General features: G+C 26.9%; 11 protein-coding genes across 11 annotated transcripts; 6 read left to right on the forward strand and 5 right to left on the reverse strand. All coding sequences in view use genetic code 12, as the record gives it.

Moving 5' to 3' along the window:
* KGF54_005244 (Ty1/Copia family ribonuclease HI) lies at positions 1–2,549 on the forward strand (the record flags this gene model as incomplete). Its single annotated transcript, XM_051766021.1, has 1 exon — positions 1–2,549. A coding segment is annotated over one exon (2,549 nt), but the record flags the coding sequence as incomplete, so codon positions are not given.
* Positions 2,550–3,187: 638 nt separating this feature from the next.
* On the reverse strand, positions 3,188–4,252 carry KGF54_005245 (uncharacterized protein; the record flags this gene model as incomplete). Its single annotated transcript, XM_051766022.1, has 1 exon — positions 3,188–4,252. One exon carries the CDS (start codon positions 4,250–4,252, stop codon positions 3,188–3,190), a length of 1,065 nt encoding a protein of 354 aa, XP_051617618.1.
* A 778-nt stretch (positions 4,253–5,030) lies between these two features.
* Positions 5,031–6,245, reverse strand: KGF54_005246 (uncharacterized protein; the record flags this gene model as incomplete). Its single annotated transcript, XM_051766023.1, has 1 exon — positions 5,031–6,245. One exon carries the CDS (start codon positions 6,243–6,245, stop codon positions 5,031–5,033), a length of 1,215 nt encoding a protein of 404 aa, XP_051617619.1.
* A 167-nt stretch (positions 6,246–6,412) lies between these two features.
* Positions 6,413–8,377, reverse strand: SAC7 (Sac7p; the record flags this gene model as incomplete). Its single annotated transcript, XM_051766024.1, has 1 exon — positions 6,413–8,377. One exon carries the CDS (start codon positions 8,375–8,377, stop codon positions 6,413–6,415), a length of 1,965 nt encoding a protein of 654 aa, XP_051617620.1.
* A 2,688-nt stretch (positions 8,378–11,065) lies between these two features.
* KGF54_005248 (adenylate kinase) lies at positions 11,066–11,740 on the forward strand (the record flags this gene model as incomplete). The annotated part of the gene is made up of 1 exon (XM_051766026.1): positions 11,066–11,740. The coding sequence occupies one exon, from the start codon at positions 11,066–11,068 to the stop codon at positions 11,738–11,740; it is 675 nt and encodes a 224-aa protein (XP_051617621.1).
* Positions 11,741–11,879: 139 nt separating this feature from the next.
* Positions 11,880–14,282, forward strand: RAD3 (TFIIH/NER complex ATP-dependent 5'-3' DNA helicase subunit; the record flags this gene model as incomplete). The annotated part of the gene is made up of 1 exon (XM_051766027.1): positions 11,880–14,282. The coding sequence occupies one exon, from the start codon at positions 11,880–11,882 to the stop codon at positions 14,280–14,282; it is 2,403 nt and encodes an 800-aa protein (XP_051617622.1).
* Positions 14,283–15,066: 784 nt separating this feature from the next.
* KGF54_005250 (uncharacterized protein) lies at positions 15,067–15,693 on the reverse strand (the record flags this gene model as incomplete). Its single annotated transcript, XM_051766028.1, has 1 exon — positions 15,067–15,693. One exon carries the CDS (start codon positions 15,691–15,693, stop codon positions 15,067–15,069), a length of 627 nt encoding a protein of 208 aa, XP_051617623.1.
* Positions 15,694–15,823: 130 nt separating this feature from the next.
* On the reverse strand, positions 15,824–16,066 carry KGF54_005251 (uncharacterized protein; the record flags this gene model as incomplete). The annotated part of the gene is made up of 1 exon (XM_051766029.1): positions 15,824–16,066. One exon carries the CDS (start codon positions 16,064–16,066, stop codon positions 15,824–15,826), a length of 243 nt encoding a protein of 80 aa, XP_051617624.1.
* Positions 16,067–16,281: 215 nt separating this feature from the next.
* On the forward strand, positions 16,282–17,079 carry RVS161 (amphiphysin-like protein; the record flags this gene model as incomplete). The annotated part of the gene is made up of 1 exon (XM_051766030.1): positions 16,282–17,079. The coding sequence occupies one exon, from the start codon at positions 16,282–16,284 to the stop codon at positions 17,077–17,079; it is 798 nt and encodes a 265-aa protein (XP_051617625.1).
* Positions 17,080–17,350: 271 nt separating this feature from the next.
* On the forward strand, positions 17,351–18,004 carry KGF54_005253 (glutathione S-transferase family protein; the record flags this gene model as incomplete). The annotated part of the gene is made up of 1 exon (XM_051766031.1): positions 17,351–18,004. One exon carries the CDS (start codon positions 17,351–17,353, stop codon positions 18,002–18,004), a length of 654 nt encoding a protein of 217 aa, XP_051617626.1.
* A 1,157-nt stretch (positions 18,005–19,161) lies between these two features.
* FRP2 (Frp2p) lies at positions 19,162–21,183 on the forward strand (the record flags this gene model as incomplete). The annotated part of the gene is made up of 1 exon (XM_051766032.1): positions 19,162–21,183. One exon carries the CDS (start codon positions 19,162–19,164, stop codon positions 21,181–21,183), a length of 2,022 nt encoding a protein of 673 aa, XP_051617627.1.
* Positions 21,184–21,373: the final 190 nt, after the last annotated feature.

Below are 21,373 nucleotides of genomic sequence, written 5' to 3' on the forward strand. Positions count from 1 at the left end.
GTACCGCAACATCCGTACCGCAACATCCGTACCGCAACATCCGTACCGCAACATCCGTACCGCAACATCCGTACCGCTACATCCGTACCGCAACATCCGTAGATAACAAATCTTCATATGAATTATGGTTTGGTCATTTACCGAAGTTAACTTCCTATCATCCGTTTGGATGTACTGCTTTTGCTCATGTTCCTGCTAAGTATCGTACCAAGTTACAACCAAATGGTATTAAATGTATATTTTTAGGTTTCGCTACTAATCAAGCTGGTTTTAAATTATTAGATCTTGATGCTCAAAAGGTTATTGTTGCCAAGGATGTTAGGTTTCTTGATGAAGATTTTATTGGTAGATCTATGAATACAGAATATATCAATGATTTACCATCCAGTGTCAAAGGTGTTACTAGAAATCTGTTAAGTGCTGATATTCCTATTTTTCATTCTGAAACAATTGATGCTACCAATGTTGATTCTGAAACAAGTGCTGCTACTAATTCAAATACTGCAACTTTACTTCAAAATTTAGGTTCTACGCCACCATCAGCCTTAGCTTCGCCAGATATTGATTTTGATGCTTCAGAGTTTATTCCGGATTCACCTGTTCCTGTTGTTGTTTCCTCACCTTTAACAGAAAGTACAGTTATACTTTCATCAAATGATTCAAGTTCAAGTTCAAGTTCAAGTTCCAATGATACTCCACCTTTAGATTCTCCAATTACACCACCTATATTATTATCAGATTATCAACCGTCAAGTGATGCCGCTAGCTCAGATTTTACAAATTCTCCTGGTGATCCTGATTTACAATTTATTGGGGCTGTTGGTATGCTGATGGAAAATTCACTTTGTGGGGGAGAACAAAACTTATTAATAAGTCAACTTGAATTAAAACAAGAACTTAAACCTACTTATAAAGTTAAAGATTCATGTAAGCGTTTTAAAATTCAAAATACTCAAATTAATTTTTCATCATCAAATACATCAGAATTTGTTTGTGGTAATGGTTTTGTTGTTGAGAAAGCAAAAGATAATTATATACCAAATACATATAAACAAGCAATTGCTAGTGAAATGAAAGATGCATGGATTGAAGCAATGAATGAAGAAATGGCTGCTCATGAAGAAAACAAAACTTGGGAGTTAACTGATTTACCAAAAGATAAAAAGGCCCTTGGGTGCAGATGGGTTTTCACTAAAAAGGATAGTGGAAAATTAAAAGCCCGTCTTGTAGCTCAAGGGTTCAAACAAGTTGAGGGTATTGATTACGGAGAAACTTTTTCACCAGTCATCAGAAGTGAAAGTATTAAATTATTATTTGCATTAGCTGCTAAGACCAACAAAATCATAAACCAGATGGATGTATCAACGGCATTCTTGAATGGGTTTGTGGAAGAAGAATTGTATATGCTGACTGCTCCTGGTTATGATGTTGAAGGAAAAGTTTATAAGTTGGTCAAGAGTCTTTATGGACTTAAGCAGGCACCAGCCGCTTGGAATAAATCAATTAATGCTGTTTTAGAGAATGACGGTTTTAAGAGAGTTACTTCAGAGTTAGGACTTTATGTTAAGGGTGGTACTTATTTGGGGCTTTATGTTGATGATTTAATTATTGCTGGTGATTCTCAAGCTGAAATTGATAAAGTCAAATCATTACTTAAAAGTCATTTTAAAATGAAGGACTTAGGTGTCCCACTGAAATTTTTAGGGATGAATGTGTTAGTTAGAAAAGATGGTGTTATTATTATTTCATTAGAAGATTATATTGATAAAATGCTTGAAGAATTTGGTATGGTTGATTGTAATCCTGTTGCTATTCCTACTTTAAATGGTTTAGATTTAGAAACAACTGATGAAAATCCTAAATATTGTAAACCTACTGATTATAGGTCGATAGTAGGAAAGTTGTTATATGCTGCTAACATTTGTCGCTTTGATATCAGCTACATTGTGGGAGTATTATCACGTCATTTTCAACAACCAGAAGAAAGACATTATAAAGCTGCTAAACATGTTTTAAGATATTTAAAGAGAACTAAAATGTATGGTTTACACTATAATAAAACAGAAGGTTTAGAAGTTTATACTGATGCAGATTGGGGTTCAACATCCAGAGACAGAAAATCAATTAGCGGATATATTGTTAAGTTAGCCGGTGCTCCGATCTCGTGGAAGAGTAAAAAGCAGGTTACAGTTGCTCTTTCCACTACAGAGGCGGAGTACATGAGTATGGCTGAAACTGTCAAAGAGGTTCTTTGGTTATTACTGGTGTTTAATAATACTGATATTGAAATTGAAACTCCTGTTGTTATTTATGGTGATAATGCTTCTGCTATTACGTTGGCCAATCATCCACTATCTCATCCCAGAACAAAGCATATCAGTTTAAGATATCATTTCATTAGAGATCATATTATGAATGGTACAATTTCCTTCCAACATATTTCAACCAATATTATGTTAGCTGATCTTCTCACAAAAGGTTTGGATAGAATCAGGTTTGCAAGATTGTTAGATACTAGTGGCTTCAAGATAAAGGAATTATTGACTTAAGGGGAGGTGTTGAAATATTATAACTCAATAATTACTAATCTTAGAAAAATAGTTTTAAACTTTATTTTTGTGTCATATTTTTTAAACAATAAGGCAGTTCATTTGGCTGCAAAATAAAATTAAAGTTGTAAACAAATGACTAATACAAATAATTATTGTTTACTTTTTCAATAAGGGATTTAATGAGTCACTCCTTGATTACTGATTAAAGTATTTCAATTACTAATTTAACAATGAGGGATTTATCTTTTTACTAATTGATTATTAATTTATTTTTACTTATGACTAATTTTTATTACTATTAAATTTTTTATTATTATTATTTTTATTTATTACTAATTTTTACAGTCTATTGTTGACTAAGTTTATTAAGTTTTAAAGTCTATTGTTGACTAAGTTTATTAAGTTTTAAAGTCTATTATTGACTAAGTTTATTAAAATATTTTTATTATAAATAGGTTGGCATTTTCCCAACTTCTCAAATTATTTTTAAGATTTTTATTTTTAGATTTTTAGATTTTTATAATTTTTGTTTAATCAACTAATATATTATATTATACTTTACTTTGAACTAAACTAATGTCTCAAGCTAATACTGCTGGTATTAATTCTACTGCTAATGTTAATGAAGCTGGTGCTCAAACAACTCTAACCTCATCACACTTATGACTCAAGAATTTTTCTGGTTGAAAATGTAAAGTTTCTGGAATATCATCAGTTTCAGTATCTTTTGTATTTCCTATTTTAATTGGTTGTGATAATGCTGTTGATTCATGTGGAATTTTAGTGATGTTTTTATCATCAGATTTAGTATCTTTTGTATTTTCAAGTTTAATTGGTTGTGATACTACTTTTGATATCTGTGAAATGTTAGTGATGTTTTGATCATCAGATTCAGTATGTTTTGTGTTTTCAACTTTACTTGGTTGTGATAATGCTGTTGATACTTGGGAATTGTTAGTGATATTTTCAGATTTAGTATCTTTTGTGTTTCCAGCTTCAGTTGGTTGTAATACTGCTGTTGATACTTGTGAAATGTTAGTGATGTTTTGATCATCAGATACAGAATGTTTTGCTTTTCCAGTTTCAGTTGGTTGTGATGATGCTATCGATTCTTGTAAAATGTTAGTGATGTTTGTATTTTCAGATGCAGCATCTTTTGAGTTTTCAATATTAGTTGGTTGTGATACTGCTGTTGCTTCATGTGAAGTTTTAAAAAATTCGTGATAAAATTTATATTCAAAATTTATGAGGTTATCTAATTGATGGTAAATAGGGAAATTAAGACTAATTTGTTCTTCTTCAGTTGTTTCTGGGATTGATATTGTTTTATTTAATGCTTCAATTCTGTGTAATGAGATGAATTGAGTTGGGGTTGATTTTTCTAAATTAATTAAATCATCTAAAGCAGGATAAACTGGTTTGTCTAAATTAAACAAATTGTTTGGGAATTTTTTGGTTTTTGTTGAAGGTGAACTAAAATTTTTATTTGGTCTTGTAAAAAAATGAAGATTGGTGGTTGATTTATAAGTTTCATTTGATAAAGTACTTGAATTAATGGTTGAATTAATTTTTTTGGATTGGTTAACTGATGGAATATCAAATAAATTGTTAGGTTGGTTTTTAAAATTTAAATTGATTGATTGAGTTTCTGTGATTAAAGGATAAATACATAAGTTAATGTTAGTGAATTGAGGATGCATTTTAATGTAAATTAACTAATTATTATTGATGTAAGTTTGTAAAAAGTTGTTTGTTGATATGTAAATTTGCAGCTAAAAAAATTAAAATTTATATTTTAATATTTCTAAAGAGGAATAAACACAAAAATTAAAAACATATAGAGTAGAGTTGTTTTATGTTATTCTAAAACATTTAAATATAAGATTAATAAATCGAATACTTAAAAACAATTACTTAGTATACACAGTTCTCATTAAAATTTTCAAAAAAGTTAATTACAAGATTATGAACAAGTTGATCAATTATCCATTTGAATTTTATGAAACATACTAATAAAATAATAATATTTTAAATGTTTCAGGTACCTAATGTAGTTTTAAGTAGTTCAAATTGTACGAAATTAATTTCTCAGACATGAAAATATGCCATTGAATTCTAATTACTACTCTAATAAATTCAAGTTCATTTTCCTATTCAAAATTTTCAGTCATGTGTAGTAAAATTATATCTAATGGGTTTTCGTCCCAATATTGCAAAACAAATTTGACACACAATCTTAAATTTCACGCAAAGTATTTTGGCTAAAAAACACGCAAGTATTGTGCTTTTTTTTTAAAGAAACTGATGCCAATAATGTCTAATCTCTTGTACATTTTCGATGTGTAAGAGAAAGTCCAGAATTTGAGAAATAATACTCATGTTTCGTTACAAGTTCGTTGGAACATGTGAAAGGGAATTATTTTTTGTCACATTCAATACTTAATAAATCTTTTATATTACAATATAATTCCATTCCCATTATTCATCTTCTTCATCACTTTCAATAATTCTTTTTCTTTTTCTAGTTTCATTTTCTTCAACAGATGCAGATTTTTCTCTATATTTAGCAGCACCATCTTCTTTTAATTTTCTTAATCTTTCAGCGTTTGCTTTTAATTTCTCATCATCGTCCTCTTCTTTTTGTGCTTCTTCTTCTTCTTCTTCATCATCATATTGTTCAACTTCTTCTTCATCACCTGCAATAAAATCATCTTCTTCATCATATTCTCCTTGATCTTCACCATCTTCATCATCATCTTCATAAGTTCTTGCAAATCTTTTGTATGAACTTTCTTTAATACTTGGACTTTCACCTCTTTCCCATTTTTCTTCTTCAATTCTTCTTTTGTTTTCCATTTGTCTTCTCATTTTCAATTTTTTCTTTTCATTTTCATCAGCTATTCTTTGTTGTTTTAATGGATCATCTTCTGTTGTAGTGTTTAGAATTTTATCTTTAAAATGCATATTTTTTATAACTTGTGTTAATTTTTTATGTATTGAATCATTTGATGCTGGAAATAAATTTATAATCTTATCAATTATTGAATCTGATTGTAAAATTTCTGCATTTTCATAAGATTTGACTAAATAATTATCTGTAATGGGCAAAGTTTTAACATCAAACATTTCACTCCCAATTTTTAAACTCACACTTCCATCATCCCATTGAATAAAATGAGCATTCGATTGTTTAATAATTTCATCTTCTCCTGAATTATGATATCTCCATCTAATTGTTGATTCATTTATTAATTTTTCTGCTAACTTTTCATGATATATTTGTTTTGAATTTAATCCTTGTTCTATTCTTTGTGATTGTTTATCCTCTATATTCTCTTTAAATGCATTTGGATCAAATGGATGTGGTGCTATATTTAAATGCATTGGAGTTTTTAATATTTGAGTATTTTCTGATATCATGGATATTGCATGACGTGGTAACGATATATCAAGTACTTTCTTTTCAGTTTCTTCTTCCTCTTCTTCGTCTTCATCTGGTGAATAATTATTTCGTATCGATTGTGATTGGGATTGTATATCTTCAGTTTCACTTTTTATTTCATCATTTTCAATAACTCCTTCTTCTTCTTCTTCCTCTCCTTCATCCCCAAATAAGTCATCTAATTCCTCTTTCAATTCATTTGATGATTCATTTACTGCTTCATCAATCGACTCATTCTCTTGATCAGACATTTTGTTGTCGTTGTTGTATATTTGGTTGTGAATGTGTATGAAATTTTCAAAGTAAAAAAAAATTGTTTTTGTACAATTTCCACCAATTTTTGTTAAGTAGATACTACAGACTTTACTATTAACATATAAATACATAAATTATCCTAATACAAAATATATAATACTATTTATATTTTACTATTTTCAACTTTAGGTATCGAACCAGTTGATGGAGCAGTTACAACAATAGCCACTGGTTCTGGTTCTTCTGTTACTGATGATTTAATTTTTGTCCCCAAAATCTTTTTAATAGGACTTATTTCACCACCATTATTTAATTTTAATTGTTGAAAATATAAATCATCAACATCTGATCCAATTTCATTTTCATCTGAAAGATCACAATCCATATCTGAATCAAAAGGTATTGAACCAGTAACATTACTTTGATAACCAACAACCATATCATCATGATTTGCTGCTGAGCTTAAACTTTTTGAATGCCTACGACTAAATTTTGGTGGTTGAGGTTTTGGGTTTGGTTGAGGTTGTGGTTGTTGAGGTTGAGCTTTTGAAGTTTCTAAAATTATTGATGGAGGACCTTCTAATGGAGTTGTACTTGTTGAAGTTACATCACTTTCAATAGTTCCCAGATTATTTTGCGGTTGTTGTGGTGGTGCTGGTGGTGATATCTTCATTGTATGAGTCGGTAATAATTTATAAGCATATTGAATTAAAAATTCAACGACTAATTGAGATAATGCATATTCATCAGGATCGAGATCATGATTTGGATGTGATAAAATCAGTGGTTGAAAAATTGCCGCTAGATTTCTTGAACTCATTAAATTTTCTTTCAGATGATTTTGAACCATTGCTAATAAATCTAATATATAAAACAATAATTGTTTTGAAGCATTTGGTAATTCATTTACTAATATCTTATATTCTTCAATAGCTGAATGAACATCTCGCGTTAGCTTTTTGTAGTTTTTTGATTTTTTCTTGTTTTTTAATGATAAATCTTCTTCACTTGATTGTGGCTGTTGTGAATGTTGTGATTGTTGTTGAGGTAGAGAACTTGATGATTGTTGTATTTGTGATTCACTTTTAGATTCTTGTTCTATGTCATTTCCATTTAATCTTCCCATATTTGCTTCTGTTAATAATTGAGTTGAATCTAATACATCTTCAGTACTTGAAGTTTTGATATTTTTTGATGGATTTTCTGCTTTATATTTCATATAACTTATTATTCTTGATTTATTCTTTAATGGATCTCTAAAATCATCATACATATTCAACGGTATCAAAGGTTCTGGTAATGCATTTAAATATCTCCTTAAAATTGATGCTGCATCATGAACTGTATAACCATCCCAATTTAATTTTTTTCCATAAGTTGGAGGAGTATTAAAAATTACTTGTAAATCTTTTAATCTTCTTGATGAGCCACCAACTCTAAATATACCTTCAACTGTTAAACCATTTTTCTTTAAAAATACTCCACATTTTGCAACAACTATTGGAATTTGACCATATTGTAAACCATCAGATTGATCACCTGTTAATATAGATATTTTAGCACATGCTTCATTTAATGCTTGTTGTAATGGTACACCAAAATATTTTGAATTTTCATCAACTAATGAATTACTTTGTAAAAAAGAATCTCTATGTTGTCTTAAACTATTTTCTGATTGATTTAATGAATTAGATCTAACTCTTGATACATTATTTGTTGATCTTGATTTATGATTTAATAAAGGTCGTAAAAAATCTGAATGATTAGTTGTTGAAGTTGTAGGAGAAGTACCTAAATATTGTTGATTAAAAGTAGGAGATTCTTGTTGTGGTTGTTGCTGAGGTTGATAATCATATGAATTTTTTCTATTATTATTAGAATTATTGGGTATATTTAAGGGACTATGTGGTTGTGATTGATTATTATTATTTAGGTTATTTAGGTTATTATTATTATTATTATTATTATGATTAATATTATTACCAAATAATTTAGTAGGAGATCTTGATATAGAATCATTATCACTTATATCATTAACAGATTCATTTGATAATAAATGTGAACGTTTTAAAGATTTTGCCCATCCAAATATAGATCCCCTATTATTTGGAGAAGATGAATGACTCATGGATGATTAATTGTTATAAACGACGAAATGATGAAATGTGATAAATATTTGTTAAATCTCAATTCTATTATTAATAGATTAATATATATGATTATAAAATTGTTTCTGTATTATAAGATATGAAAATTGAAAAAATTAATTTGTACCTGATATTAAAAAAAGATATGAAAAAAAAAATAAATTAATAATTAATATGATATTGAATTTCCAGTTAAATTTAATAACTAATAGACGTGTTATTAATGAATGATGGAATGCTAGCGATGATGATGATTAAATGAAAAATGATTACTTGAATACAATATAAATTCTTGAAAGTAATTTGGTTGTAAAAACAAAAATAAAAAGATGTTAATAATAATAAAAATTTATTTGTTGATAAATTGATAAAAAAAAAAAAAAAAAAAAAAAAAAAAANACAAAAATTAATAATAAATAATAAATAATAATAATTTATTTTTAGTAGTACAATACAAATAAACGTTAATATTATGCTAATAGTAGCTAGTACTGTATATAACTAATGGTAGTGTATTTGAGTACAATTATATTCTATAGAAGAAGAAAAAAGGTCTAGATTTTAAATTTTTACTTTTACTTTTACTTCAGCCATTCATAAAGTCATAATAATATCTAAGTTTAAATTGAAATCTGCCATGTTTATTAAAATATTTTAATGATCTTTTTTTCAGCTCAATATTGTCTTTATCTTTGACTTAATTTTTTATATTGTTTGATCACTAAATGACTAGACAGTTGACAACGAGTTCTATTTTCTATCATTTAATTTATTTATTACTCCTAATATATTTTCATTCTAACTAAGAATTTATATAATTATATTCATAATACTATAATATAGTGTTGAGGCTATGATATATATATTTAAATTTAATAGTACGTGTTTATATTGATTTGTTTACTATATTACTTTAAATCAAGATTATCATTAACTTTTATTAAATTATTACTCTCTACCATTTATACACTCAAACTAATCAACTTTATGTTATACAATTAATTTTGAATTTGTCTGAATTAACATTTAAATTATTATATAAATAATTTATTATTATTTTATTAAATTTTAAATATTTATTGAAAAATTTAAGACGCGTTTCATATACTAATTTTTTTTTACACTATTTATAAATTTCATATTATATATTTCATTAGGTATAAATTATTTTTCCTCATCTTGTTTTACTTAATAAGTTTTAGTCTTAAACTGTCAAATTGATTTAAGAATTAATGATTGACATCTTTCATATAATTAAATACGAAGTAGAAATTAGATAGGTTGAAATATTCAATACTTTATTAATACATAATACAACTATCAAGCCTCATGTATGAAAATCTTCGTTTAAAATTCAAATTTGCAACTAAAAATGAATTACCTTAAATCATATTATTATTATCACCAAGTCTTTTCATAAATTTTAAATTAAACAACTAGCAATAAATCCCTATATCTAGTTAAGTCTATTAATTTAGTATAGCTAGTTCCTTGATTTCATGATAATAAAATTAGTCAATTATGTCATTTTATTCTATATTAATTGTTTTTTTGATTGAAAAATGCAATCTATTTTTAGTATATTTGTTTAATCAACATTGCTACAATAATTAATTCTCGTATTTTTTGGTTTTCGCATTTCAAATTTTGTTCCCTTCATTCTTAAAAAAAAATAATCCGAAGTTAAATAATTAACATATATTTACTCATCTTATGCTAAAAGGCTTCTCAAATATACTACATTTCAAAATAAGATGGCAATTAGTCAGTGTTTTAAATTTGATGACAATACTTCATTGACATAAGTAAAGACATAGAAAATGTTTACTAAAATAAAAACATGATACAAAATAGAAAAAATTTTCAACTAAAAATTTTGAATTGCGGAGAAGATTTACTTAACGACGATGAAGCACAAATATTTTAATGATGCTTTGAAATAATTCTTTCATTTTATATGAAATTTGTATGACTCAATAATTAAACTTCTCTTACGCAATCGTAATCGTATATTTAAACCATGAGACAATATTCAAAACCAACTTTATTGTTTTACAAAAAGGTAAAAATTTTGTTGTATATTTTAATTACACAAATTCTATTGATGATTTATTAATAGATCTAGACCAAATAAATTTGGTTTAAAATAAAAACTTTAATTACATACACAAAGATTTAAGCTGTAAATTAAAATTATTTGTGTGATTATTTCTGACTGGCATCAAAAAGATTCACCTTCTACCAAGTTGTTAGTAAATAAGCATACTGAATAGATAGATCAACAACAGAAATGAACAAAGGACTTTTGAGATGAAGAAAAGATTCATGCATAAGTGGTTGAATTTGGTGGCAAATAAGTAAAGCTACAATAGTTCGCTTTTCTTCCTATTGTCATGAGTTTATGAATAAGATGAAATTCAGATACTAGTTTTTCAATTTGAAGTAACAAACTCAATAAATTGGTATCTTTGATAAATTGTAGTCCATTTCTTTGTATTGAATCCAACTTAAAAAGATTGATTTTCAATGTAAAATTACAGTCTGTATTGTATTAATATTATAATATTACTAGAACCCTCAATTTCAAAATTTCCCTCTGAAAAAAAAAAGAAAATTCAAAACAAATTTAAGATCTCGGTTACTTAATACTACATAATCTATATAATTAAATGTTATTAAAACCAACAAGATTATTATTATTGGGAGCTCCTGGATCTGGGAAAGGTACTATATCCAAAAGACTACTAGATAATTTTACTCAATTAAAATCAATTGCTTCTGGTGATGTTTTAAGAACTCAAATATCAAATGGTACTTCAATTGGGAAAAAAGCCGAAACTTATTTGAAATCTGGGGCATTAGTACCAGATATAATTATGATTGATTTAATAACAAAACAATTAAAAGATCAAAATTTATTACAATCTAATGCAAGTTGGTTATTAGATGGGTTTCCAAGAACTTTTAATCAAGCAGAACAATTAACAAAAGTTTTAGAAGCAAATAATTCAAATTTAAACTTGGTGGTGGAATTAGATGTTAACCAAGATATTATATTACAAAGAATTGAATCAAGATATGTACATTTACCAAGTGGGAGAATATATAATTTAGATTATAATCCACCCAGAGAACCTTTTAAAGATGATATAACTGGAGAACCATTAACAAAAAGAGATGATGATACAGCAGAAGTGTTTCTGAAAAGATTAGACAAGTATAATGAAGAAATTAAACCAATGAGAGAATATTTTCAACATTTAGGTATATGGCATAAAGTATCTGGTAATACAAGTGATATAATATATCCAAAAGTTGAAAAATTAGTGATATCTGATAACTAGAGATAGTGCTACCAATTTATTTTGTATGGTGTAGTATTAATAGATTTTTATAGATAAAGTTAGACTAAAAATTATTCTAGATATAGAATTGCAACTATTAAATAAATAATACACGTTAAAGCAACCAACCACAATCAAAATGAAATTTTATATAGATGATCTACCTGTACTATTTCCTTATCCAAGAATATATCCAGAACAATATGCTTATATGAGTGATATTAAAAAAACTCTTGATGTTGGTGGTAATTGTATATTAGAAATGCCTTCAGGAACTGGTAAAACAGTTTCATTATTATCATTAACAGTTGCTTATCAAATACATTATCCAGAACATAGAAAAATTGTATATTGTTCACGTACCATGTCAGAAATTGAAAAAGCATTAATTGAATTACATAAATTAATGGAATATAGAGCAAATGAATTAGGTTATGTTGAAGAATTTAGAGGTTTAGGGTTAACAAGTAGAAAAAATTTATGTTTAAATCCACTAATATCTAGAGAAAAAAAAGGAAATGTTGTTGATGAAATGTGTCGACGTGTTACTAATGGTCAATTAAAAGAAAAAATAGAAAGAGGTCTCGTTACACCAGAAATGGAAGAAAAAGATCCTGAAAAATATTCATTATGTTCATATCATGAAAAATTATATGAATTTGATCAACATGATTTAATACCCGCGGGGGTTTATTCATTTGATGCATTAATAAAGTATTGTAAAGAATTAGGGACATGTCCTTATTTTACAGTACGTAGAATGATTCCATATTGTAATCTTATTATTTATTCATATCATTATTTACTAGATCCAAAAATTGCAGATAGAGTTTCAAGAGAATTATCAAAAGATAGTATTATTATTTTTGATGAAGCGCATAATATTGATAACGTTTGTATTGAATCATTATCATTAGATTTAACTGAAGATGCCCTAAAAAGAGCAACAAGAGGTGCAAATAAATTAGCAGAAGCTGTTGATGAAATGAAAGCTCAAGATAGTGAAAAATTACAAAATGAATATGAACAATTGGTTGAAGGTCTAAGACAAGCAGAAGTTGCAAGACAAGAAGAATTATTCATGTCAAATCCAATACTACCACAAGATTTATTAGATGAGGCAATACCTGGAAATATAAGAAAAGGTGAACATTTCATAGCATTTTTGAAAAGATTTATTGAATATTTAAAAACAAGGATGAAAGTACTACATGTTATTAGTGAAACTCCAACTAGTTTTTTACAACATTTAAAAGATTTAACATATATTGATAGAAAACCTTTGAGGTTTTGTACTGAAAGGTTATCACTATTGGTGAGAACTTTAGAATTACAAGAGATTGAAGATTTTAATGCCCTAAAGGATATAGCTACTTTTGCTACATTAGTTGCGACTTATGATACAGGTTTCCAATTGATTTTAGAACCCTTTGAAACTGAAGGAAGTACTGTACCAAACCCAATTTTACATTTCACTTGTCTTGATGCATCTATAGCTATAAAACCAGTATTTGAAAGATTTTCATCAGTTATAATTACATCAGGTACCATTTCACCATTAGATATGTACCCTAAAATGTTAAATTTTCAAACAGTTATTCAAGAATCTTATGCAATGACATTAGCAAGAAGATCTTTTTTACCAATGATTATTACAAAAGGTTCAGATCAAGTATCAATATCTTCAAGATTTGAAATTAGAAATGATCCATCAGTTGTTAGAAATTATGGTTCATTATTAATTGAATTTGCTAAAATAACCCCTGATGGTATGGTTGTGTTTTTTCCGTCTTATTTATATATGGAATCTATTATTTCAATGTGGCAAACTATGGGAGTATTAGATGAAGTTTGGAAACACAAACTTATACTAGTTGAAACTCCTGATGCTCAAGAAACTTCATTAGCTTTAGAAACTTATAGAAAAGCTTGTTCAAATGGTAGAGGTGCTGTATTATTATCAGTTGCTCGTGGTAAAGTTTCTGAAGGTATTGATTTTGATCATCATTATGGTAGAACAGTACTAATGATCGGTATCCCTTTCCAATATACAGAATCAAGAATTTTAAAAGCAAGATTAGAATTTATGAGAGATCATCATCAAATTAAAGAAAATGATTTCTTATCTTTCGATGCAATGAGACATGCAGCTCAATGTTTAGGTAGAGTTTTAAGAGGTAAAGATGATTATGGTATTATGGTGTTAGCAGATAGAAGATTTGCAAGAAAGAAGAATCAATTACCAAAATGGATTGCTCAAGCTTTAAATGATTCAGATACTAATTTATCAACTGATATGGCATTAGCAACATCAAAAAAATTTTTAAGAAGTTTAGCTCAACCAACAAATCCAAAAGATCAAGAAGGTGTATCAGTTTGGAATATTGATCAATTAGAAAATTATCAAAAACAGTTTAATAAAGCTGAAATATTGGAAGAAAAACAAGATGAAATTCAAAGAGTTGAATTAGGTGATGAACAACAAGATGTTGATGGTAATGATTTTATGGATTTAGATGACGCAGATATAGATTTATTGTAAATATATTTATAGATTATTTATTTATTAATTTATTCGGGAAAAAATTGAAAATTTGTAAACAAATGTAGATGTCAATAATCTTGGAAATTACATGTACCACTACTAAAGTTGGAATTGCAGGACAAGAGCCAGATATAATACCTATTGTTTATCATAAATATCGAAATGAATATCCATCTCATTTAGAACTCAATGATCATTCAATAACTCCAGATCAGAAACACGAGATTCTTGAAAATTTAACACCCGAAAACCAAAAACTAGTTTCAGATTATAATCAAAAATTGGGAAGTTATCTACCCTTAAGAGAAGAAAAAGTATCCAAACAATTACTTCAGAAACTAATTCATCAAGCATTATATGAAAATCTGTATCTTACCAAAAAAGTTTTCGTTGTGAATCATGATTTTTCAGCTAATTTACAAACTAAGATTAGAGAAATTTTAATGGGTTTACAGATAAAGTCAATGTACTTTATTTCTTGTTCAGTTTTAGCCGTATTAGGGTCGAACCAAAGAGATGGGTTGGTTGTTTATTATAGTATCGAGTCTGTTAAAATATATCTGGTTATAGATTTAAGACAAATTGACATGATTGAAGATCTCAGAGTTAATGAAATACATCAAAATGAATCATTAGTACAACAATTAATTGACAAATTTATAGCCAAGTCTCCAATAGATATTAGAAAGAAGTTAAGAGATAATATAATTACAATGGGAGATAATTTAAAACCTGCAAAAAGTATTGATTGTTGGACAGCATTATCATTATACAGTAACAATTATTTATAAATTTGAACAAAAATATCATCAATATTAGCATCAATTAAATTACTTAATTTCAAATCTTGATCATTTTCATTACGTTCAATAAATTTCGACCAAAGATCCTTTTTAGACCACCAATGAGTTTTAGGTTTTTCTTCTTCATCACCTTGTTGTTGATCAAGTTCATTAAATTCATGATCTAAAATTTTACATAAAGCATCTTCTTCAGGTGATTTAGCTTCTTGATTCAAAGGAAATGATTTTGGAATATTTGCAATTGGAATAGTTTTTAAATTTAATTCACTAGTAACATTTAAAGGTTTTGACATATGAGGTTGCATTGGTACTTTAACAAATGGATAATTAATTTCATCTAATAAAGTTGGGAAATATAATTCTTCTTCTAAAGTTGGTGACGCTTCATAAAATTCTTCACTTGATAAACTTTGTTCATTTTCTTCATTTTTTTTGATATTTGAATTTATAGTTTGATCATTATTTGCTTGATCAGTTTTAGTAACTGTTGGTAAGTAGAAAAACGTATTTGAATTAATTTTTCTTAATGGTGTCTGAACATCAGATTTAATTTGATTTTCTTCAAGCTCTTTTGAATCAATTGAATTGATATTTTCATTAGACATTGTTGATTAAAAAAAGTTGGTTGCAAATAATGGTACCAAAAAATAAAAATTACAAAAAATGTGCGTATATATTTAAAGTATGTTAATTTATGCTACAACTATTTACAAGATACAATAACTCGACCGAATCTTATTGATTTATTAGTTTACTTATATAATCTTGTATATATATTAAATCATTTTGTAATTTATCATTTAAATGTTGTAGTTGCTTTAAATTACCTATAAGTAATGTTGATTCTTGTTTATATTTCATTATTTCATCAATTTTTTGTTGTTTCAGTTGACCAGATTCAGCAGTATCTATTTCTTCGGTAATTTCAACTTTCTTGTCTTCAATGACCTCATTTTTATCTAGTTGATCTTCCAGCATTAATTCGTATTACGAAGCAAATTTTGATTGGGGTAAATAATGCAATCGGCTTTATTTCTAAATTTAAACTAATCATATTATTTTTTTTTGTTGATAAGAGAGTGTGACCTTTGAATTTCATATTAATTTTACAACCATTTAATTATTATCATAATTTCCCAAATTTTCAATTCAATCAAACTCATATTTATATTTAAAATTAACACAATTTCATAATGTCTTGGGGAGGGTTTAAAAAAGCAATTAATAGAGCAGGTGCCTCGGTCACTGTTAAAAGTGTTGATAAAACAATGGATAAAGATTTTGATATAGAAGAAAGAAGATACAAGACATTAAAAACAGCAGGAGAAAGTTTACAAAAGGCATCAAAAGGTTATTTAGACAATATAAGAGCAGTTACAAGATCACAGGTTACAATTGCTGAAATCGTATCTAATTTATATGAAGAATCAAAACAAGGAGCATCAGCATATTCAACAGTTGGTACATATTATCGACAATGTGTTCAAGATTTTGATGAAGAAACTGTTAAACAATTAGATGGACCATTTAGAGAAACTGTATTAGATCCAATTGCAAAATTTGCTCATTATTTTCTTGAAATTGAAGAAGCATTGAAAAAAAGAGCTCATAAAAAGACTGATTATGAACAATGTAAATCAAAAGTTAGAAGATTAATTGATAAACCAGCAAAAGATGCAGCTAAATTACCAAGAGCTGAAAAGGAATTATCAGTTGCAAAAGAAATTTATGAAGAATTAAATGATCAATTAAAAAATGAATTACCTGAATTAATTGCACTTCGAGTACCATTTTATGATCCATCATTTGAAAGTTTAGTCAAAATTCAATTAAGATTTTGTACCGAAGGTTATTCAAGATTAGCTCAAATTCAACAATATTTAGATCCAAATAGTAGAGATGATTATGCTAATGGATTATTAGATGGTAAAATTGATGATTTATTAGGACAAATGCAAACTCTTAGTATTACATCACTTGGAGTTAAATAGTTTTTTTTATTTAGAAGTTTAATGAATGAATAAATAGATTGATAAAACTGATGAAAGTTGTATTAGCAATTCTTTAATTATAATAAGCGACCCTTGAACCCGAATTGGAATTTATATAGAAATTTAAAATTGAGGTTTAATTAATTAATTTACGAGATTTATATTATTAGTAATCCTAATTGTGGGTCAAATCTGAAATTGGTTAGTTAATATATAAGTTCTTCAATTCCCCAAAAATAGCTTGTTAATTCATCAATTGAATCCTTCAAAAATGCCTACATTATATGCTGGACCAACTGGTAATGGTAGAAAACCATTAATTTTGGTAAAATTATTAAATGCACCAATTGATATTCATTTTTTTACATGGCCGACAAAAGAAATTAAACAAGATTGGTATTTAAATTTAAACCCCAATGGAACTCAACCAACTTTAGTTGATGATTCAAAACATTTAAAATTATTTGAAAGTAATGCGTTATTAGAATATATTGCAACAACTTATGATAAAGAAGGTAAATATTATTATAAAGAAAATGAACCTGAATTATATTGGGAACAAAAAACATGGTTATATTATCAATCAGCTCAATTTGCAGCTTTTAATTTAGCAAGAGCTATAATTCTGGTAAATGCTAATCATGTTGATAAGTTTACTGAAAATGAGATTCTTGAAGGATTTAAAATAATTTATGAAGTTTTAGAAAATCAATTAAAAAAGACAAATTCTGGTTGGTTAATTGGTAATAAATTTACTATAGTTGATATTGCATTTGGTGCTGGTAATCATAGAAGACTTGAAAAATTAACTGGTACTGGATATGAAATTAAAGATTTTGATGCTTTATATCCAAATGTTGCAAAATGGTATAATAACTTTTTGTCTGTTGATGGAGTTGAAGAAGTACTTAATAGGAAATCTTAAAACAAATGCTAAAACTAGCCCAGACTAATTGATTATAAAATGCTTCAATTCTAGAAGAATTATTTTGTACATTTACAACTATTCGGAATTATCGATAAAAAATTGAAAAGTAAAAGTTAAATCAAGAAAATTATATAATAAAATATAAAAATTTTAACCAATCGGAAAGAAAACCTTTACACTTAACTCTTCTATTATTTGAGCACTTAAATACAGATCTGATTAACAGGAAGCTGTCAAGATATTCTTGTGGATGATGTATTGTAAAGAATTCAAAACAATATAATTTTGGATTAAAAAGTAGAATTTGATTTAATTGAGAATTATTTTGAAAAAGAAGGGCTGAAACTTTAAAACCTATTTTTTGAAAGTGTAACAAAGATGAACTTATTTTCGAATTAAACTTGTCCTCAATTAAACTTCTCAAAAAATCTATTCATTAATTAGTTAAGTTTATTTAGTAAAAATTAATCTGATAATCATATTTGGCTTTTATTAAGTGGATTAAGAATAATTGAGCTTTTGATCTACGCTTCGAGTTGAGTTTATTATTTCCTAAATTCAATTGATCAAAAAGATAAAAAAATTAAAGTATAGATGTAAAATTTCATAAAATATTTATTTATTTTATTTCCATTAAATTATTTATTAAATTGTATAGTAAAGAAAAAAAAAATAATTTATTATTAATTTTAACTGTTTGCAAATTTACTCAGGAAAAATTGAATAGTTAATTCGTTTGGTTTTGCAATAAACTACATGCTTGATTGATTGGTCACTTAATGAAAATGATATAATGGGTGCTAATAGATTTGTTTTAAGAAAAGTAAAAGTAAATCAAGTTTACAAGTCTTTGAGGTTTATTCTATCACAAATTACATAATCTTTACATAGAGATGTTTTAGATAATATGTTATAAAAAGTTCAATATTATTCTGGGCATTATATTTCATAAATTATTATTATTATTATCATTATTATTATTAAGAAATTTTTTATTCCTTGATTAAAGTTAATATGTATCATAAAATCTTGAAAAATTATATAAAAGGAAATGATAATATTTGTCAATTCAAATTTGGGGATCATATAAGATCTTGTTGTTTTTTAAATATTAATACCTTCTTAATTGGTTTATTGTGCAACTTCATACAATCATGGACCAACTTCCAATTGAAACCCAAAGAGAGTTTGAGAGTACTAGAAATACAAAATATCAATGGATGAGTTGTGCATTCAGTTTAGTAGTATTTGTTGTACATGGTATAATTTTCTTTTGGATCCCTAGACACTTAAGACAGAAAAGGTTTGTTAAAACAAACAGGTTTAAAACGATGTTTATTCTATACAATATATGGAACACTTTTAATTATACATTATCTTTCAAATTTAAAAGAAGAGTCATATATTTTAAACCAAGTGTTTTATTATTGTTTTTATTATATATTTTGGTGAATGGAAGACTATGTTATCAAAATACACTTGATATCACGTATATTCCAAGATTTTCAGTATTGGCTAAAAGATGTGCAAGAATTGGTATTGCTCAAGTTCCAGCAGTATTTTTATTAATTACAAAAGGTGATTTTATAACTGGTGTTACGGGTTTAACTTATGAAAGAACTACTTTTTTACATATTTGGTTTTCATTTATGATGTTTATTTTAGTTACTTTTCATGTTATTGTTGTTTGTTATTTTTGGGCAAGACCTCAATATCAAGAAATTCATCCAAAATATCCTAAGAATGCATTTGGTATTACTGCCTATGTTACTTTTACATTTTTAGCATTAGGGAATATTAAATTTATTAGAAAATATGCTTATGATTATGCAATGGTTCATCATAGAGCTCAATCTTTTATTATGTTATTAATGGCATTTTTCCATAACGATAGTACAAAGGCAATGGTTGTTGTTGGTGTTCATTTATTAGTTATTGATAAAGTTGTTGGTAGAATTTATGGTATTGTACATTCAAAAAAATCACCAACAAAAGGGTGGTCAACTTTTGAAATTTTAGATGATGAAATTATGAAAATCTCAATTCCTATCAAAATTAATAAAAATTTCAATCCTAATTCATGGTTTGGATTAATTAGGTTCAAATATGGAAATTGGAGACCTGGTCAACATATTTATTTAAATGTACGTAAAATTGATTATTTTCAGCACCATCCATTTACAATCACAAGTTTGTCAGAAACAGGTAAGATGGTTGTATTGGTTCGTAAGAGAAACGGTTTCACTAAGAAATTGTTTGAAAAAGTTGGTGCATTAAAAGAAAAACAATTATTTGGAGAAGAAACAATGATGGATTATATTCCTTGGTACAGACCAAAATTAGATGTTTATTTCAATAAAGTCAGAAGGTTAATCAAAAAGAAAGAAGTTTCAACAGAGGAAATACCAGATTATAGAAAAATCGAAGATCCAAATACTGTCATTTTAAAAGTTGCTTTTAGGGGTCCATCAGGTGCAAAAATGCAACCACTAATTACTTTTGATTCTATTGCATTTATGGCTAAAGAATTAGGTGCTTCATTCATTTTACCAGTTTGTTTAGATTTATTACAAACTATTGATACCAAAGAGATCGAAAAGGATTATTTATGTAGACCAGATCATCCTGTTATTTCGATTTATTGGACAGTAAAATCTGCTAAAGCTATCAAATGGTACAAACACGTTATTGACAAGTTAATTCCTTTTATCAGAACTGGAAAATTACAATTCAACATTTTCATTAATTCAGATGATGTGATTGAATTTAGAGACAAGGAACTTTCAAGAGTAGAAGCCGATAATACAATTAATGACAGCTCAATAAATATCACAACAACTGATCCATTCGACACCTTTACGGCTAATAAAGTAACCGAAATTACAAATACCGAAAAGGTCATTACTAAAACTGAGTCAAGTAGTTCAGGATCCAGTGAAGATATAGATGATTCAATTTTGAACAAATTATACGAACCATTAAATATCAATCAACAATTAAACAATCATATAACAAATTTAAAATATACAAATAAATCATATTTCAAATCTTTAGCTATAGTAAGTTGTGGTGAAGATGTTACCTTTGGTAAAGAAGTTGAATATAATTTACAAAATTTCAGATGGATGAAAGATGCACCAAATATTTATTTTTTTAATGAATCATATGATACTTAGGCTTGTGTATATTAAGTTTTATAATAAATAATATCATAATATTTATTTTTAAATCTAGATTATAGAATTACCGCTTAATTTAAATCAAAAATAAAATTAATCGTAATTTTTTTCCTTCCATTATTATCTTTAAAATCTCCTTATTTCAACAACGCCATCAACATTTTAATTTACAACATATCAAATAGAA

Source organism: Candida jiufengensis (assembly GCF_024610255.1).
Source record: "Candida jiufengensis strain CBS 10846 chromosome Unknown scaffold13, whole genome shotgun sequence".
NCBI classification, from domain to species: Eukaryota; Fungi; Ascomycota; class Pichiomycetes; order Serinales; family Debaryomycetaceae; genus Lodderomyces; species Lodderomyces jiufengensis.